Source organism: Oryzias melastigma, linkage group LG13 (assembly GCF_002922805.2).
Source record: "Oryzias melastigma strain HK-1 linkage group LG13, ASM292280v2, whole genome shotgun sequence".
Classification (NCBI taxonomy): domain Eukaryota; kingdom Metazoa; phylum Chordata; class Actinopteri; order Beloniformes; family Adrianichthyidae; genus Oryzias; species Oryzias melastigma.
Genome location: NC_050524.1, coordinates 13076249 through 13095481, shown reverse-complemented (window position 1 = coordinate 13095481; position 19233 = coordinate 13076249). Strand labels below are relative to the sequence as shown.

The window sequence follows — 19233 nt, the reverse complement described above, 5'->3', positions numbered from 1 at the left end:
AGGAGCGCTTCTGCGTCAAAGAGAGGAAAGAAATGAATGCATTTCAGTTATAGCTGGGCAAATTAAAATCTTCTTCAGCTCAACACAGTTTGGAAGATGCAGATGCTTTTGTCGTTTTTTGGACTACATTTTACAACTTTCCTGTATGTGTTTGTGTCCCTGGTGATGTGAAAAGCTGTCAAAATTAACCAGTATGCATTAAAAATGTTAATTCCAAAAGAATCAGAGGTGTTTGTTCATGTGGTAGCTGGTTTAAGAGGTTTAAAAGCTCGTTGAGAAAACAGAGATTATTTGTTTTTTTAAGGTTTTTCAGCAAAATGTCACGTCTGTTGAAAGGCCTATTATCGTCAGAATTTTTGAATGAAATAACATCGCACTTAATGGAGTTCAACAGACATAACAGGCTTGAGTCACGGCGCATTACCGGTGTAAGTGACGGCATAAAAGTCAACAGATAATGTCACATTTTCTCCTAACAGTCTGTGCTGATGAATGGCTTCATTTGAGATCTCTAATGACTAGACCTTTAATCGATGTGTGTGTGCTTGTTTGTGTTTATTATGCGTAACTTCTACTTTTGTGAGGTGAAGGCAAAACAAAATGAAAATTTTAGGTTTGAAAAGGACAACTTTACAACCACGGTAGCATCAAAATGCATTCTTTACGGTTAATATAAACCAATTCAGGCCTGATCATTATTCAAATTGATCAAGTTGTCCTTTACTATTGATTTATAAGTGTCCAACACATCATATGAAAGGGTTTATAGAGTCATTTCCATTTTAAACAAGCAAATGGCAACAACGAAGAGAAAAACAGTTTAAATAGAAAAAAGGAGCACGAGTGATATGAGTTGAAAAGTGCTACACAAATAGTGTAATTTGATTTAGTTTGATTTAAATTTAATTTGATTAGGTTTGATTTAGTACGATTTGAATTTTTTAAATTTGGTTCGATTTAATTTAGTTTGGCTTGATTTTATCTGATTTGATTTGGGCCACTTTGATTTGACTTGATTTGATTTGGTTTGATTTTAACATTCTTTTATTTGATTTCATTTGATTTCATTTGATTTGATGCAAATTCAGAAAGAGTGACAATCTTCTATGGGTTTAAATAGAGAGAAAATTGACCAACACAAAAAGCAACTGTAAAATCAAAATATCTATAATAAATGGGTCTCCAATTGGTTTATATTAACCATAAAGAATGCAAATATGTATGTCACACTTTTCAATATTTGAAAGATAATTTATAATCCAATCACATAAAACAATTCAAAAAGGATTCATGAAAAGGTTGGATTAAAGCTGTGCATTTTTAAATGCTGTCAAACAGTAACTTCACAAAAAATTCTATTTGACTAGATGAGAAAAATTTTAAGTGCAAGTTTACTGTCAAATTAAACAAAGGGAATTTTCTATGCAACATGTCATATTTTCACTTCACAGGTGACCTTTGTGAAGTTTTGAATTTAAGAAAAAGAATATAGAAGTGGGTAAATAAATAAAAGCATTGGGTTTTTTCTCTAAACTTTAGTTCTTTAAATTTTTTGGGACAAATTTTACTTTTGGATACCAAAAAGTTGATCAAAAAGAAATTAGTTTGTGTGTGAAGAGGCACCACATCTTGAAAAACATTTTTTTTTTTTTTTTGCTTTAATTTAATGTCTTGTTTTTTTGTTTTTTTTTAAAAGGAGCTTTAAGACTTCTTTCTTTTTTTTGTTCATCCTGACCAGCTTTTAGTCAAAGTATGCTTTTATGGTATTATGTTTACAAGTTAAAAGTGCTTTTAACCTTATTTGATCCTATTACTTTTAGTTCTTTACTCAAACGCAGTATGATTAACTTTTACAAAGCAGTTTAACTTTGCATAAAAGCAAAGTTGTTGAGTGGGTTTTTGATTTTTATTTTTTTTTATTATTTATTTATTTTTTTTACATGTTTTGAGATTAAGCTTTTGGATGTGACATTTATGATGGGTCTTTAAAAGCTGCATTGTCTGGAATGAAGAGAAAAAGCTGATGTTGCTTCCACTTCTTAAATGTTTCTACTGTTGTTGGATAATTTTTGAATTTTATCATCATTTCTGTTGTTTTGACAAACCTCAACTGAAAATTCTTAAACCCTAAAATGACACTTGAAGGCTAAAGACAATGTGCATTTCTTTATTCAATAGAAGCTTTAAACATGAAAAGAGTCATTTTTAAAATTAATTTAAGTGTGCCTTAACATTTTCCATAATCCAAATTTTTAATGACTTCATCTTGACCGACTGCACTGACGCTAGGAGAGCATCCAACATTGAAACGTATGCAAGCTAAAGGAGCCAAGTAGTAGGAATTGAATAAATATTGAAAACTGCATTTTTAATGCACGGCAATCACCTGAAGAATCTTGTCTGAGAATATATTCACAGTGAGAGCAGATGGCAATATTATGCAATTTCACGGCAGCAGAGGAAAACATAAAATGAGGAATATGCAGATGAGTGTAGCATCAGAGGAGAGCAAAGGAGAGGTCAGAAAGCTTGTTTTTTTTAACCTTGATCTGCCTGTTTAATTATTTTTCCATTCCTTGTTTTAATTTTTCCCAAATCTTGATGCAGCTAAATGCACAATCTTAAAGGTTTAAGTTAATAAATTACCATAGATGGATACATTTCAACATTTGACATGAGATTTATTTTAAATGAGTTATTAATTTAAAGTCTAACCAAGGGGGTAATAATAAAAAATCAAGATTTATTTATTTTCTTCAAGCCATCATCTAGTGACAATCCTATACAAGAATTTAAAAGCTTAATGGAAGACATTAAAAATATTTATTAAAAAGAGAATAATTTTCAAGGAACATGTGGCGAGGATGAGACGACTTATTTGTTTGGACGCCACTAGGTGGCAAAAAAGAATGAAAAGATTTTGGCAGCTCAGAGCAACAGTGTCTGTTCTGAAGAAAAATATTTTGTTCTCTGTAATTTAGGTGCATAAAGCAGGAAACGGTCCAACAAAGAATTATTGTCAGGGCAGGAGGAGATGATCAGTCAAGGCTAAGCTAAAGCAACTTTTTATCAACTTGCAGAGAGGCTTCAACAATGAATGCAGTGAAGAAACGTGCAGGAAGGGTTCCTGTTTATACTGATAGCCACTAACATAAATCTGAGCGGCGCTGATGATATCATTCATTTCTTAATGTCAGCTGTGATTAGATGTCAGTGTCTTTTCTTGCAGCAGTTTATCATGTGCAGACGAGACGAATGCACACACACTGTTGCAGCAAGTCGGAAACGTTTGTGCCAAATTAACCTCTGAAATGCACATAACCTCATGAAAATGTGTGTTTAAAGGAAAACTGGGTTGGAAAGAACATGCAAGCCGCGCAGTTTTCCATCTATCAGTGCCTCGTTCACACTTTGCACATCAATTATTCACACAAGCCACCAAAAATCTATTTCTTCATGCATTCATGAGTTTTTTCAGTCGTACTCGGGGATGAAGACATTGAAGCTGAATTTTGATGTAAGACACATGGGTGAGACATTTGCCTGAATGGGGGAGCGCTAGAAAATTCCGCAAAGGATTCATGATTTGAAGTAGAAATCTAGCTTGTCCACAAATATTCACAGAGAATGATATTTGAAGCACATAAATATCTGTTTTTTACCTTGACTTTAAAAAAAAAATGTCTTTATGGGTCAATTTTATTTCAGTTTAAAGTCAAATTGTCCCTTTTCCCAACTTCTTATCGTTAAATTTGGTTAGAAATGTGTTATTTTTTTAGACAAAACTACAGTCACAATGTTTTTCTAAATTTAGAATTTAAATTTTAAAAACACAGATGTCTTTTCTTATCAGGTTACAAAAAACCTGACTAGACATAAGTTCTTGTACTAAAGGGACAAAAACACTTTAAGAATGTTGACCTTTCATGACTCCCTCCCCATTTTTGCGATGCTTTCTTGTCTTGTAAAGCATTAATAAGATGGTATTTCCTTTTAAGCATATGCTTTTTTTTCCTTTATTCCCAAAAGCCATGTCTTATTTTTTATTCTCTCATTTATTTTTCAATAATTCTGCTTCTCCCAAGGAACAGCAAACATGATGGTGTACAAATAATAGATACATTACCTCTTTCCAGTGAGTTTCATTATGTCTCTCTTCGTTTGCCACCAAATAGAGAATTAGTAAATATTTGATCAAAATAACATCAATGCAGAAATAAATCAACTTTAATTTGTGAGCTGCAGCTTAAATCTGTCTGTGCAAATACAGATATTCTAGAACCATCTCGGCTGGAATATAATTTATGCAAGGTGCTATGGCTGATCCAGACTGAATAATATATTGTGATGCATTAATTCTGGGAGGATATTTACAAAAAAAGTTCTTACTGAGCACAACTTTGAAATATGGAAAGTGAAGAACTAAAGCTGCAGAAAGCTTTAAAAAACAAAACATAGATGAGTTATCACATGTACAACTCTAAAAAACAAGAAATTAATATATTATCTTATTCTAAAATTATTTATATAATAATATTACACCAGGCCCTGCGACAGACTGGCGACCTGTCCAGGGTGTACCCCGCCTTCGCCCTTCAGTAGCTGGGATAGGCTCCGGCACCCCGCGACCCCGAAAGGGAAGAAGCGGTCTGGAAGATGAATGAATGAATGAATATTACACCAGAAACAGGTTTCTTTAATATAGGAGTGCTGTGACTTCAGCCTAACTTGATTTCTAGGATGTTACAGCCTTTCTCACTTGCTGTACTTTCCAAGTGTCTGTGGGACCTTCAACACCCGGGTTTGCTTTGGATAGCACTTTTTAATTCATGAAGTGATGTGATAGTAACTGAGACAGCATTACATTTCAATAAATATGAGCATAATTTAAGTTTTTTAGAAGAAAATTTAGATTTGGATATAAACTGCTTTAATAAATATGTTTGAAGCGAAAAACCTTGTTTTATGCAGCTTCCTAAAATGGTTGTTGGGCTTTTTTTGGGTGAATTTTTTTTGAGTCTGTAAACAAAAATCGTACAGACAACAGACAGATACGGCAGGGAGCTACTGAACACTAAAAAGCAATTTACAGTGGAAGGGACAAACAAGAGAACTTACATTTCTGCCGGATGTCTGAATCTGTAATGCGTCTTCATTTATTTATTTACTTTTAACCAAGTGCAGTCTCAAAGCTTAGCTGGAGCTTAACTGCTGAAGAGAAACACTTTTTGCTACCACAAGCTATCCCGTTGTGAATGCATAAATTGATCCTCAGAAAAACACCAGAACTCAAAGGACACATGGGAGATTGCTCAAATTTTACAAAAAAAAGAACTCTAACCTACTTGTTGTGATGATAACATCATTATTTTGCGCATGCTGAAAAAGAAAAACTGCACACATAATTTAAAGTGTGATTTTAGTGATCATTTTCAATTTCGGGTGTGGATAATAAACTAAAAAAAAACAAATATTTCAAATTACTTTCTTCCAAATGTACATTTTAACCCCTTAATGCCTGAATTTATATCCAGGTATGAAAAAAACATAATTGTATCTATTTTGTGTTTATTTATTGGTTTTTGCTTCAATGTAGATATTAAAAAAGGGTAAGCTTAGAGCAAAAGTGGCTTGTTGCTTATTCTTATAAGGGCTTAAAGAAAGCTGAGCACCAAAACTGGATGAAATTGAAAAAATTCTGAATGTTATTTATTTTTTAAATGTTTTTCCCCATGGATGTACAATAAAATCTCTCCAACAAAATACTAAGGTTCAGACGTTCATTTAAACGGTAACTTCTTTGAAAATAAAAAAACAAATTCGAGTCTAAGAAATTTTATTTTTGTAAGTTAATGGAAAAAAATAGTGCTCTGCTATAGTTAGTGTTTGTATTTGTTACCTTAATTTACAATTAATTAAAAATAAAAACTTGAGGAGTTATATTCGCGTCAAACCTGATAAGCTATAGTTTTTGTATATTTCAATGAAAATTGAGACAACTCGGGAGCAAAATCTTCAGTAGTGCAAAGATTTGAATATAATTACACATTAAAATGTTTTAATTCTTCATTGTAAATCCCAATTATCATCTGTTATTTATTTGTCTGTTTATTTAAATCTGTTATGAACAAAAAACATTTTCTCTTAATTCTTTTATGCAACAGCAAAATTTGTGTTTTAATAAAAAAACACAAAGAAGTTATCGTTTTTTTTTATCTAAAAATGTTCAATTTGTACATATCATTGTCTGACATAAATCCCAAATTTACACATTTTCTAATTCAGTATTTAAGGTTTATCCACAATTAGTTTATTATTTTATTGTAATTTTTCTTTGTTAAAAGTTTGAATTAGTAGCCTACTTTTTATTTACAAGTTATTTTTAAGTTTTTTTTTTAATTATTTTATTTTATTTCTTTTTTACTTTGTTGACACATCAAAGTTAAGTAACTTCTACTGTCTGGACTGTCCAAACACGTGCTCTCATAATGAAGGTGTAATGACTGTAGTCGTAGACAGGGGGCGGCAGCGAGCAGCTCAGGTGCGTGAATAAGCTCCCTCAGTTAGTTGAGAGCGGCGAGCAGCAGCGGCGGCGCTCACTCCGGCAGAGACACGCAGAAGTATAGGTGTTTCTGCGGAGGTTGAGCAGAGCAGGAGGGAGAAGAGCAAACTTGGACCGTGTGCGTCTGCTTGTCTGCGCCATGTCAGCCGCTGTCTGTCGGCGGGATGGCCAAAGGAGCGGGAGCTTTACTTGCACACGTCGCCTCTGTGGTTTCTTTAGCGGACAGTTAATTACCACCTGAAGTAAAGCTGCAATTTGGGAAGGAGGAGGAGTGCTTTCAGCTTTCAGGAGAGGAGTCAGCGGATGTTTAGTCATGGAGATAAACAGGAGACTTCGAGCCATACTCATGTTGATATGGATCTTCCCAGGTAAGCTAATTAAATCGTTTAGCCACCGTGAAGCGGCACAACTGCCCGCGAGTCGTGTGTTGGCTTGTCTGAAAAAGAAAATGCCTGGTTTAATTTCCCCTTTTAAGATTTCCATTTCACCCAAAACCTTTTAAGATAAAATGAAAAAAAGCGAAGAAAACTATATATTTTTTGTCTTCAACCATTTGAATTCCCTGTTTTATTGTTAAATTTCGATCTTTGGTGTCGGTAAAAGTCCATCGCTGTGACCCCTGCGACCTGCACACCTGTGTGAGAAACCCCGTGGCTTTGAAGATGCGTTCAGGAGCATCACTCTCACAAGGTCCAGCAACAGGTTCTTTCCTGCTCAAGTTTTTGAAAAGTTTACTAACAAAAACTGTTTTGAAGTTTGAACTCGGATGTAAGAATAATCTCCCTGAACGTTTTCTTAAATTCACAGCTGGCGCATCCTCAGCAGACCAAAATATTTTAGCTTAGCTGAGTGCTCTAGTAAATGTAAAAGTCATTTTTAAAAAAATATCTTTATTTTTTTTCTGTGGTTAACATCTCATTTGAGCATTTAAAAAAACAGAGGGAGCAGACTACCAATAACATGACTCAATAGGAAATGTAAGTTTAAATAACAATCTTGAAACTTATGTCCCTATTTCAGATGATCAATAACTCTGGTCAATTACATTTTTATTTAAAAGAAGACAAAGAAATGAACAAGTCGGGTCATTTAAGGTTAGTAATTTGCTTTAGTTAAGCCAAAGTTTGTCAGCTCTCCTTTAAACTTATAACAAAAGTTTAAAATAATAATGTGTAATTATATCAATTACACCACTTACACACATATGAAGTGTGCAAAAAAGACGTGTAATGAAATCAGTGCTATTGATTCATTAATCAATATTTATATTATATCATCATATTAAATCAATTTTATTTACTCGTAAATACTTTGGTAAAGTACGTGCTACACTGCCTGAATTTACGTTTTGAGAGACGTTCAACTTATGTCAACCCTTTGGCTCTCTTATTGTGTCCAGATGTGTGACCCCTCCCATGACAAAGGTGGACAAGATTGTATGTCTGCCACGGACACCAGTGAAGATGAACAAAAATCCTTGGATAAAAAAAGTTCAACGCACAGTCTTGTGGGGTCCAGATGACCCCACTTTTAATGTAAACATGCCTAGAATAGCACATAGGTAAATACAGCTATAGGTTTGTTGCCCAAAGTTATCATAAATCCTTGATGAAAATGACACAAATGATCAAGTTTAGCAATGGAAAAAATAATAAATTGAACTTTTGTCTTTAGAGAAAATCAGATGAGAATGGAGTCTTTGAAACTCTTGCGCTGAACTTTTTTTTTTCAGAGGTGTCTGTGGCAGACATAAAACCCTGTCCATCTTTGTCCACCTTTGTCATGAGAGGGATCACACATCAATATAAGGCTGTGGTCACTTGGACCCCATAAGACAGCACGAGGGTTAAGCTACATTCACACCACCCTCGACAACAGGGTTCCAGTGACCAATTCCAATTAAAAATCATTGTAAATGTGTGTTAATGCGTTCTTTGAAATTCTGTGTTCAAAACTCTTGCATTCAGGCATAGCTAAACATATTTTTAAGACAGTTTTTTTGGCTCAACGTTCCAAAGGCGCAGCTATTGAATATGTCTTGAGTTAAACCAGATCAAACTTTGACTAATCAGGCACTGTTGTTTGGATGGCACCCCTTTAATCAACAGAAGTGCCAACCATTTGACAATTGATAATGGACGATAAATTGACTTTGTTTTGTACCCAGCCATAATTTTATGGCACCAAGCCTTTCATATATATATATCACAATAGAACTAAGGAAGAAAGGGCCTGGAGCAAGATTTGCACCACTTTGACACTTCACACCAATCCTCTTCTAACTATAGGTGGTGGACAAGCATTAATAAATAGTATAAAAAGAAGCCCCATCCTGATTGTGCATAAAGGAACCCACTTTTAGTGGGTTCTTAAACATGTACATGCCTGTTGCAAACGTAGCTTCAGAACAAAGAAGTTGGATTTTGAAGTGATATTGAAATTTAGTTGCATTCACGAGAAAGATTTGAAATGAAGATGTTTTACAAAATTCCTGTAAAAAAGATTATTTAAATCGCAAAATAAAATACATTTAGTGTATTTCAAGAAATCATGTTATCTGCCCAAATTGCAGAAGGTCTGCCTCAAAGCTATTCCAACTTTGAAAATCTGGTTTCTTTCAACCTCTTGTCACAATTTTTTTTCTTCCCTGTTTGGCAAATCATGTTTTTTGACACTCATTGTTTATACCACACCAGTATCCACCTAAACCTCACACTCAATTATATTAGATTTCATAAGTAAAAATACACTGTTATGTCTAATTAGTCTGGTTTGTGTTGAGTTAAAAAACATATATTTGCGGTGTGCTGTAGAGAACAACAGACGTAGTTTTGTTCTTTTGAATCCTCAGTTTGCCTTTCTCTTCAGCTAAGCGCCTGTATCTCAAACCCTGCCTGTCACAAACGTGTCCTTCATGAAAGGAGTTGAGAAAATCCTGCTTGTATTGATGAAATGCAGCAGCTCAGCAGTTGCACATGGGAAGAACTGTGGCTAATTGGCCACTAAAATAAATCTGGTAATGCTCGACTGCCTTTAAAATTCTGTTTTGTACCAATTAGCATCAAGTAAGTCCCAGCTTTACTCAGTGGAATACATCCACACTAAAACTCCTGACTCTTCCTCTTTAGAGATCTCTGACTGACTTGAGGTCAGTGCCAAGGTGATGTGGCAGGGCCAAACTCAGCACTCCTCCTCCGTCTGATTGACCCCCACCTCACATATATCGTGATGTTGTCAGCTGATTGTGACGGCTGGTTTTGTAATGAGACCGGAGCCACTTGGCCGTGGCGTAAGCTGATGTTTGTGAGCCAGCTCTATCCCTTTTCAGAGAAGAACTCTCAGAGCTTAGAGTAATTCTGATTATGATTAACTAAACAAGAAATTAGTCGGTCACGGTCCAAAGTTGGAACAAGCAGCATTCCCTGCTGGATTCTGCGTGAGAATTAACAATCACGGCAAGGCTTTGGCAGCTATCACCAACTGCCAGAGGATGGAAATGGGGTCTCAGACCATTTTGGGTTGCTTGGCGCGTTATGTTCTCATGTGGACTCATTCTCACGCCAGAAATTGTAATTCGTTCGATAATTCGTTTGTAACGCATAGCGCTTCTGTTCTAATATTATCTAGCTAAAATAAAAACTGCTGTTGTAAAATAAGGAAAGGGAATCGGGGGTGTATTTTTATTCTAAAGGATAAGAAAAAAAATCAGAAAATTTCCTGGATTTAAAAAAAGATAATGGGTAAAAAGTCCAGACAGAGTCCTTGGATTTGTCTGTGTGTGCCGCACACCTAATTATTTTATTGCTATTGTTCTAATCACATTTTGTTGTGTGTTTCCAAATAGTTGGATCCAAATGACACATGCTCTTAATATATTTTTGCCATCTGAAAGGATGACAGTCTCTTAATGAAATCTCGCTGCAGCCTGTCCTCTGCTGTTGACATGTTGTCTCTGCTTTGTGCAGTTTTTAACTAGAAAACTAACTGATGCATACGTTTTTATTTACGTGCCTGTATTCATCCCTTATAATTTTGCACCACTATAAAGCCATTTTTTTTCCCCCTCACTTTATGTAAACTCATTTTACTCTACCTGGAATACAACAATCCAGAAAGGAGAAGAAAAGCTGCAAGAAAAGTAATTCTTTGTATTTATTTTTGTGCTAGAGCTAGTTTCCTATACTTAACTTTTGTTTTACCATCGGTTTCCAAGGCAACAATGTGCCTGCTCATTAAGTAGCATTTTATCTTTAGGCTTTGGTTGATATGATTGAGAATACAGCTAAAAGCTACCAAGTTGATCAGTTGACCAGTTCTTGGTCTACTTTGACCAAATACATTTTTTTTTATTCAATAAAAAGGTTTTTGTGTTTGGAGCTTGGAATGTATCTGTATAGAATAAAATCACAGGAACTGTGTAATAACGGAAAATTATTTTAAATTGTTATCCATCTGATATTTGGAGCTATTCTAGTTTTATATAGTCAAACTAATAACAGCTGGTCAAAAGTCTGAATGTGCTTGGTATTGAATGATGCATCATTTAGAACTCCAGCTTCTGATCCAACTGTCGCAAATAACAATATTGGTTGATAATATTTGTTTGGATTGAGAACATTATAAAATGCCCCTGCGCACTACTGTACTTTTTTGTAATCAAGTAAGTTTATTTCGCAATAAAAGTAAGAGGTGATCCGACCTCTGAAGCTCTCTCTTCTCAGGTCTTCAGAAAAAGCAACCTCTGAAATTTGTTTGCAGATGAAAGTCCATTTTCTGTGCAGCAAATGTCTTTCACAGAGCAAGGTAAATGAGCGGAACAGTGGGGTCGCAGCAGAAAACAATAATCTGCGACTCTAGGACAGGACAGAAATAAAATTAAAACAATGATATGCCTTCATTGTGTACACTTTTTCAAGAACCTAAAAGGTTTTAGTTTTTTTTGTTTGTTTTGTTAGACCATTCTTGAAATGATACTATCAAGAGCTCTGATTCCTCTTAGGAGTATATTGTGATATGTTTCTTCATTTTTCGCAAACTTCTCAATATTTTTCCTGGATCATGTAACAGAAAAGGGTTGCCAGTGAGGCTCAGAGGAGCAGATTAGTTTCTAAATTAATGGACCTACGGTGTAACTGTAAAATAAATCTTCTAAATCGAGCCTGCCAGGTTTTCTAAAACGGAGAGCCAAGCTCCTCAGGTATGTTGGTAGTTATTTATGGGTTTTTTTTCTTTAATAATTTTTATCACTTGTGGTTTGCTGTCACAGCACACACTAAGGAAACAGAACAGAGGGAGCAGTGGGACACAAACCTTCTAGAGTGCATACGGGAAGGAAGATGTGAAGATATTTCTGGGGGCTTTATTGATTTATCAAGTGATTTAGTGTCACACAAATAAAAAAAAAAATAATATAACTTTTTTTTAATCAATCTTTTTGGTATAAGGGAACTAAAGTGTGTGGTGTTATTGTCTTGCTCATTCTTTTTAGCAGAATTAAAGCAGAAGATGTATTTTTTTTCCCTTTATCCTCAAATAAAAAATTGACAAACCATGAATTCTTCTTGCTTTATTCTGCCCCTGTGTGTTGTAAAACCTATATGCATGCGATTCCTGTTTAATCATTTCAGTGTCCAGCACTTGTAAAACACAAGTTTAATCTCGTTCATCAACTTTAAGACACTCCAGCTTATGTACAGGAATCTCAACAATTCATTTGACTCTTTCCTTCAATCAGTGTGTCACAGTTTTGACCTTTGAAAGTAAAGCACTTTTTTCTTTTATCCTGTTAGCATATACGTTGGGCTAAACTATTAGGATTGTTCATTCTAGTTACTTTTCTCATACAATTTTTTTTTTGTTTGTTTTTTTTTTAAGTTTTAGTTTTCTTTTTAGAATTACTGTAATTCTGACAAACAGTGTTCCCTCATTTATTGCGGGGGTTATGTTCTAAGGCTGTAAAACCCCTCACTCTACACTTTATGCTCTTTTCTTAGACGGACATTAAACAAGAGAGAAAAGTGTCAAAATATGAAACTCAAAGTTCAAACCTTCATAAAAGAATAAGTCCAAGATTTAAAAAAAAAATGACAAAAGGTCTGCTTGCAATCAAAGATTTGTGTAAATGTAAAAGTATAACACATTCTGAACAGGATACACGTTACAGATGAGATTGATTGACAAGGTTGACAGCCAACCAGGATGCAGAACACAATCCACTGTTAAAAAGCATCCAAAGTTGTGCTGAAAAAAATCTGCGAGACTGCAAAAGGTGAATCGCGATATAGTGAGGGAATACTGTAAACTACAAGTGGTGGAATTTTTGTACAATAAACACGTAGGTAGTTAAAAGGGTGTCATACATCACTTTAAACACAATTTTCACTGTAGTCCAATTGACTTTGGCCAAACCAGCAATTTGTCACACTGTAAAATAAATGGGTGAAACAACTCTGAACTTAACAACAGAACAAAAACTATTATGCCCGAAGATGTTTAATGGGTAACAATTTTTAGATTTTCTGCTTTTTTTTTTCCATACATACTGTCTTGTTTGTCTTCCCAGCATATAAATAAGCAGAAAATCTCACATGCAGGAGGGATCCCTTTTCCTCATCTGCCACTGTGAAATCAACCAGGTATTAAAAATCTCCTGGGCTCCGTCAGACCTGAACTCATCTTTTCTGATGAAAACTGATAAATTGCCATCAGTTTCATGTACCGCTACATTGACGGTGCCGACACCCACCTCGGTGTGGGTGTTTGATCAGGGAGCCTAATTGACCACAGCCTTCGCAGAGCATCAGGATCTAGCCAAAGACCCCTGTAGAGGGTGCAGAAAGACTGGAGAGGGATCTTGAGCAACAGGAAGTGTACTCAAAACTAGGTCAGTTTAATTGGCTAATGCTCTCTGCACAATAGAGAACATTGGTGAACAGAGATGTGTCCCCTCTCACAACAGCTGCTACATGTTTGACTCTATTTACTGCAGTGAATGTCAAGTCAAGTCATCCGTGCAGACGGTCGCAGCGGTGGAGGTCGACAGGTGTTTATTGCAATTTTCTGTGGCAGCTTGCTGAGCTGATGTGACTTTCATGCACGTGATCTCCTACGGATGCGCAAGCATGTTAAGTTGACCCAGTATAGTTTTTCATAGTCGAGTTCAGACAGTGACACCTCATTCTGTTGCAAAAATATTTCAATTTTCTTTAGATATTACATGCTACTGTCACAATTTTTCAGTAGGTGTCTACAGTCTGCTGGCTGTGTTTTGCTTATTATACTCAGCTGCACATTTTTTCTCAAATATAAAAGACAAATGTGATGCACATCGTTAAGCATTCCACTCACTAAACCAATCAGCCTAAACTGACTTGTTTTGTTTAGTTCACTGGCTGCCAATCCACCACACATTCCAACAATTCAGTGCTACAGTCTTTTATTTATGAGGGAACCATTTAACACTGAAACTTCAGAACAACCACCAAGTGAAGAAGCAGTCTCCTCAGTTGTTTTTAACAATTGAGAATTCTGTGCTGAAGCACAGAAAATCTGTACAACAGATTTTTATTTTGCAAGTAAAATGAGATGCAGCACTCTTACTTTGAAACTCTGGTACGTTGTCCCCGACTGCAATGGGCTAAAACAGGGGCAAACATGTTTTATTAATCCAAACATGAGGAAAAGTGCTGTAACTATCGATGTTTGTCAATGAATAATGAAAAAAACTTTGTTCCGCTCTTAAATAGTGGAGACTCAACATTTTAAACGTCTGACTGTAATAGGTGGTGTTCCAACATGTGTTATAATACACTGACTTGTACGTTTGGGTGGAAGTTTTTAACACAATTTGGAGTCATTGAATGTACGTTTTTTTTTTATAATACCTGGAGATTCCAGCTGAAAAATATTACTAGAATTATGTTTAAATGTGTAGATATACACACACATTTTTTTTGTTTGGCGCATTGAGTTATGAATGTTTTTGGCCTTATAAATATGTTGTGAATTACTCTAACACATTATTGACATCCTACATTTCATTTCATTTAGACAGAATTGCTTTGTTTTTCATAGTTTTTTTTCACATTTCTAACGGCCTCAGTTTTCATTGAATCCTTTGAAACATATGTTTCAACATAAAAGGAGGCCCATATTTTCAGTACCTTTCTGCTCAGTGCTGAGTATTGCATGTTACATCAAAGTCAGTTACAACAAAAATCCATAACTCACATATAGTTGATATTGGTTTTGCTCTCTGGCTGTTGTACCTAAGCTTCAGTTTGAATTTAAAGTGGATTAGGAGGTTTTTTTTTTTTATTTTTTTTTTTTTTGTAGAGGAATTTGACACAGCTCTTGAGCTGCCTTGCCCAGGCAAACTGACGGCCTCATTGGTGCATTGGACATGAATCTATAAGGTTGTCACCTTAGTTGTAGGGTACAAACGTGGGGTTTGTTTTGTATCGTAGAGGTTTTCATTTTTGTGAAACATAATTTGGGTTTCTAGTGCTCGTTTTCTAGAATGTTCATGAGAATTGTCAGAACCATGATAGTTCCCCATGGGTACCGTTATAAAAAAAAAGCTCTTTAGATATGTTTTGACCTTTCTTCTGTTTTAATCCTCATTTTTATATATAGCAACTTTTAAATTAACATTTTTGTGTATAAAAACAGTAAGAGAACATAATTTTAAATAAACACTTTTGAATTTTTTCATACAATAAAGAAACCCTAAAGGATAAGAAATAGAACTAACTTCAAATCACTTTCATTCTGCTTTCCTAGTACAAAGGGGAGGCCTATCTCTTTTGGCACATGCAAATGATTGCCATTTTTATGAGGTGCATGTTCACTTAAGAGGCAAGTGTGCCACCACCGTCAGGAGGTATCTTTCAATGCTTTAGACGCACTCCAGTGAAAACGGTGGTTTTGGTGCTCTTTTATCATCTTTTTTCTTATGATGGAGGATATTTATAAAATAATTTAAGTTTCGAACTACTCTACTGAGTATTTTTCTATTCCGATCCAGTCCTGCCCACAACTAATTCTGAGTCGAATTTCTTATCTTGCTGATTTGCAGAAAATCTCTTAAAAATGAAATGACACTGGCTTTCAATTTTGGCTAAAAGCTGCATAATCATAATTAAGACCACTTAGATTTTTATTTTATTTTTTTACAATATTTAAAAGTATAGTTGTAGTTGAATTGCTTCTCTGTGGGGAAAAAACAAACCATCCCTGTTTGGACAGTCCAAGAGGACTACTTTCTACATATTTCCCACAAAAAGTAATGCATTAAGTTGAAACATTTAATTATTTTTATTTGCATTATGTTTATGCAACAAAGCCTTTTTTGATTAAAAAATTTGTTGGATGCTTGTACTATTAATTCCGGATTATAAGTGATGCAGTTCATGAAACTGTTGGAGGAAGGTTTCCTTGTTGTGCCATGAGGACACCTGAGTTTGGCTAAAGCAACATCTTCCATCTACCTCAGTGACAGATGTTCACCTCATTAACTCCCACTGCTTCCTCGTTGTATAGATTTTTTTTTTTTTTGAAAGTTTGTGTCGAGAGTTAGCGAAAGACTCTAAATATGAATGCTATATTTAATGTAAACCTACTGGAGGTCACATGTGTCAAAACAAAACCAGCTGATCAGGAAAGGAATTCATAAAGAAGCAAAGATGACTAAAAGCGTAGGAAGACTTAGCAGGTGTGAGCCCCCCCAATCACCTCTCTGCTTGTGTTGACTAATGATGCAGCCACTAGTGACCATTCCAGTGTGGAGACGACACAATCTGGAGCCTTTATATTCATGCTACTTTTATGCCACCGCAGACGAGGTCCGTTTACTGTTTCTTAGTCACAAGTCTGCAAAAGAGGAGGCATCCAAATTAGGACAGTTACATTTGTTCCAGCTCCTGGCTACCCTGCTGGCTGAAGGCAATAAAGGATACATCTTAGAGAAGTGTGTCATTTACACCCCAGGCGTGGGCGAAGGTCGCAGCGATTCGGAACAGGTGCATTCTGGGAAGACGGTAGGCTAATGAAGTGTATTCCCTCTTTAAATGTGATCTTTAGTCCGGATAGAAATGATGCATGTGAACTTGTGGATACAGATAAATATATATGTTCACACACCCACCCACACAATACTGTTGGCTGTCATCTGCAGAAACAATTGATTTGCCAACAAATATTTCTTGAATGTTGAAGAAAGCTATTAATACTGGTGTAATGGTGGTGGTTCAGATGGCAATGCAGAAAAAGTGAAATTTTAAGTTTTTGCTTCTCAATAAAAAAAAGCTTTTGACTAAAGAGCAGTCTATAGACTATAACTCAGTTTTTAATTGAATGTAGATTTTTTTTTTTTTTAAACGTAGAAACTAAATGTTGTATTTTAACTAGCCCGAAAGAAAAACCTGAGGAATACGAGTGGCAGTTACAAAAATTTAAAAAAGGAAATTGTTTGTGTGGTTTCAGCAGATGAGTTTTCCACTAAGACGCAGGAAGATTATCGTGCTATTTGGCTTCTATAGTTGAAGAGTTTGGATTTCTCTTTTCATACTAGATGCTTTACCCCTGCAGCAACATTGATAATGATTGTTCTAAATTACTTTAGGATAAAAATATTTTGAAGACACAAATTACCCATTTGGAAGGAAACATTTTTGTTTTATTTTTCGCAAGTAAAGGTGTGAGATTAGTATTCATTGAGGAGTTGGCGGCATCGCTGCTCCTTAGTGTTGATGCTCGATCGTCTTGCCAGATGGAGGGGAGGGTTTTTGTGGTCAGATTAATGCTGTCATCTGGCTGAAGTGTAACCCTCACAGGGTTATGGCGCAGTTGTGAGAGGCTAAAGAAGCTCCCTCAGGTCAATCCCGCAGAAGGCTGGCAACTCGGACGTATCAGTTGCAGCTCTTCCATCTTAGATTAAAAACTATAGTAATCCTTGTCTCTGCAATGTCACCCCTTCTTAAACAAGGAGCTGTGCTGGATTGCGATAGGCTATTTATTTTTAACTTAAAAATATGTAACCTGGGGATATAAAGTAGGTTCTCTTCACATTGAGTTTTGGTTCAATTTTAATCTCATGAAATGGTTTATCTTCATCCTCAAAGTTGTACACTAAAAGAGGTTAAAGGGATTCAATTTTTTTTATTGGTTAACTTGAATTTCAATGGTTTAAAACTTGAACAGAAAATTTAAATGGAAAAAAATGTTTTTGCTCAGCTCTTGCTGTAGACATAACCAGTCATCTGATTCTCATTCTTGGGAATTAAGTATTTAAAAGTATTGGGATATCTCTCCATCTTTCAAAGTTGAAGTTACTTTATGTTTCCGGTATGAACTTTCTTTGCTGGTGGGAACACAAGACAGAGTCAGACAATCATCAGTAAAATCCATAAAATCATACAAATCGGTAAAATTGAATACTACAATAAAACCAGTAACATAAATACAACACACATACCATCCTAAGATGCAGACTCCATAATTTTGAACTTTATCATGCAGTTTACTAATAATTTAAAATCTCTTCTACAGTCTTCAGTTTTGAGTAAAACAAACCAAAACAAAAGTTTTGATGAGATTAAACTTATTTTGAAATGGAACCAAGTAATAAATCACTTAATTGAAATTTGTTATTCTGGATAATTTATTTTGGGGAAAATTGAGATCTTATTTTCCCAATGCTCTGCTTCCTTTTGCCTCCGTTGTTCGGAGTAAGGTTAGCCCGCCCGTCCCTGGCAAAACGCAGATGTGAGAGCAACAGCTAGCAAAGAGGAACTTGCTCCATGAGGCAGAGAGAGAGAAAAAGCTGGTTTTGCAGTGAAAACAGTGCACGGGCAGCAAGAAACCCCCCTTCCCACCCCCCAGACACACACACATAAAACCTCTTCTAATCACCTCCGTTAGCGTTTTTGCCAACGAAAGAGCGGGACATGAGATTTTTAACAGGACAGAACTGGAGGATAAACCGGATGGATTTACAGCAGCAACAGAAAGTTTACAGGTGTTGATTTGGAGACAGCGCTGTTGCTGCACGCACAGTACAGTACTGCATTTACAACACAGTAAATTCATAGGACATTCATAAACTGTATTTTAGAAATATAACATGCATGAATCAACTTTGTGTGGAACTTTATTCGCAGTCTCTTTGTAGCATTACAGAGCCGATGTTGAACTGAAAAAAGCCCCCATCTACGCAATAATCCAAAACACTATCATGTCAGAATATTACTGTTATAATGTCATACAAAAATTAATCACATAGAGGGCGAATTATGGAAAAAGTTTATTTTTTGTCCATCTACTTTAGTAAATTTGTCCTTGTTTTTTCTGCAGGTTACATTTTGAATTTATTGTTCGAAGACTCCAAAAATGTGTTCATGCCATTTATGGATTACTTTTATGCAATTTAATATTCTAAAAAAAAAAAAATTTCTTCAGCTGGCTACAGGTGACTGAAACCCCTCTCCTCATGAGGATGTCTTTCAGCAAGAAAACAAACTCATTTTTGATAGAAAATTAAACGCTTCACAAACACTCCAAAAGTAGAAAGCAAAGACTTGGTTGAGATCAAAACAGGAGGTCCTTAGAAAAAAAAAAATATTCGGGGAAAAAATTGATTTGATCTTTTTTAATTATGTTGTGAATTCCTCTCT

General features: G+C 35.3%; 1 protein-coding gene across 1 annotated transcript in view; it reads left to right on the top strand.

Moving 5' to 3' along the window:
• The first annotated feature begins 6513 nt into the window (after positions 1–6513).
• Positions 6514–19233, top strand: part of esamb (endothelial cell adhesion molecule b) — a 56072-nt gene continuing 43352 nt past the window's right edge. The window contains exon 1 of the mRNA XM_024276669.2: positions 6514–6930. Coding sequence (XP_024132437.1) covers positions 6876–6930 — 55 coding nt within the window. The 5' untranslated portion in view covers positions 6514–6875. The remainder of the gene's footprint in view (positions 6931–19233) is intronic.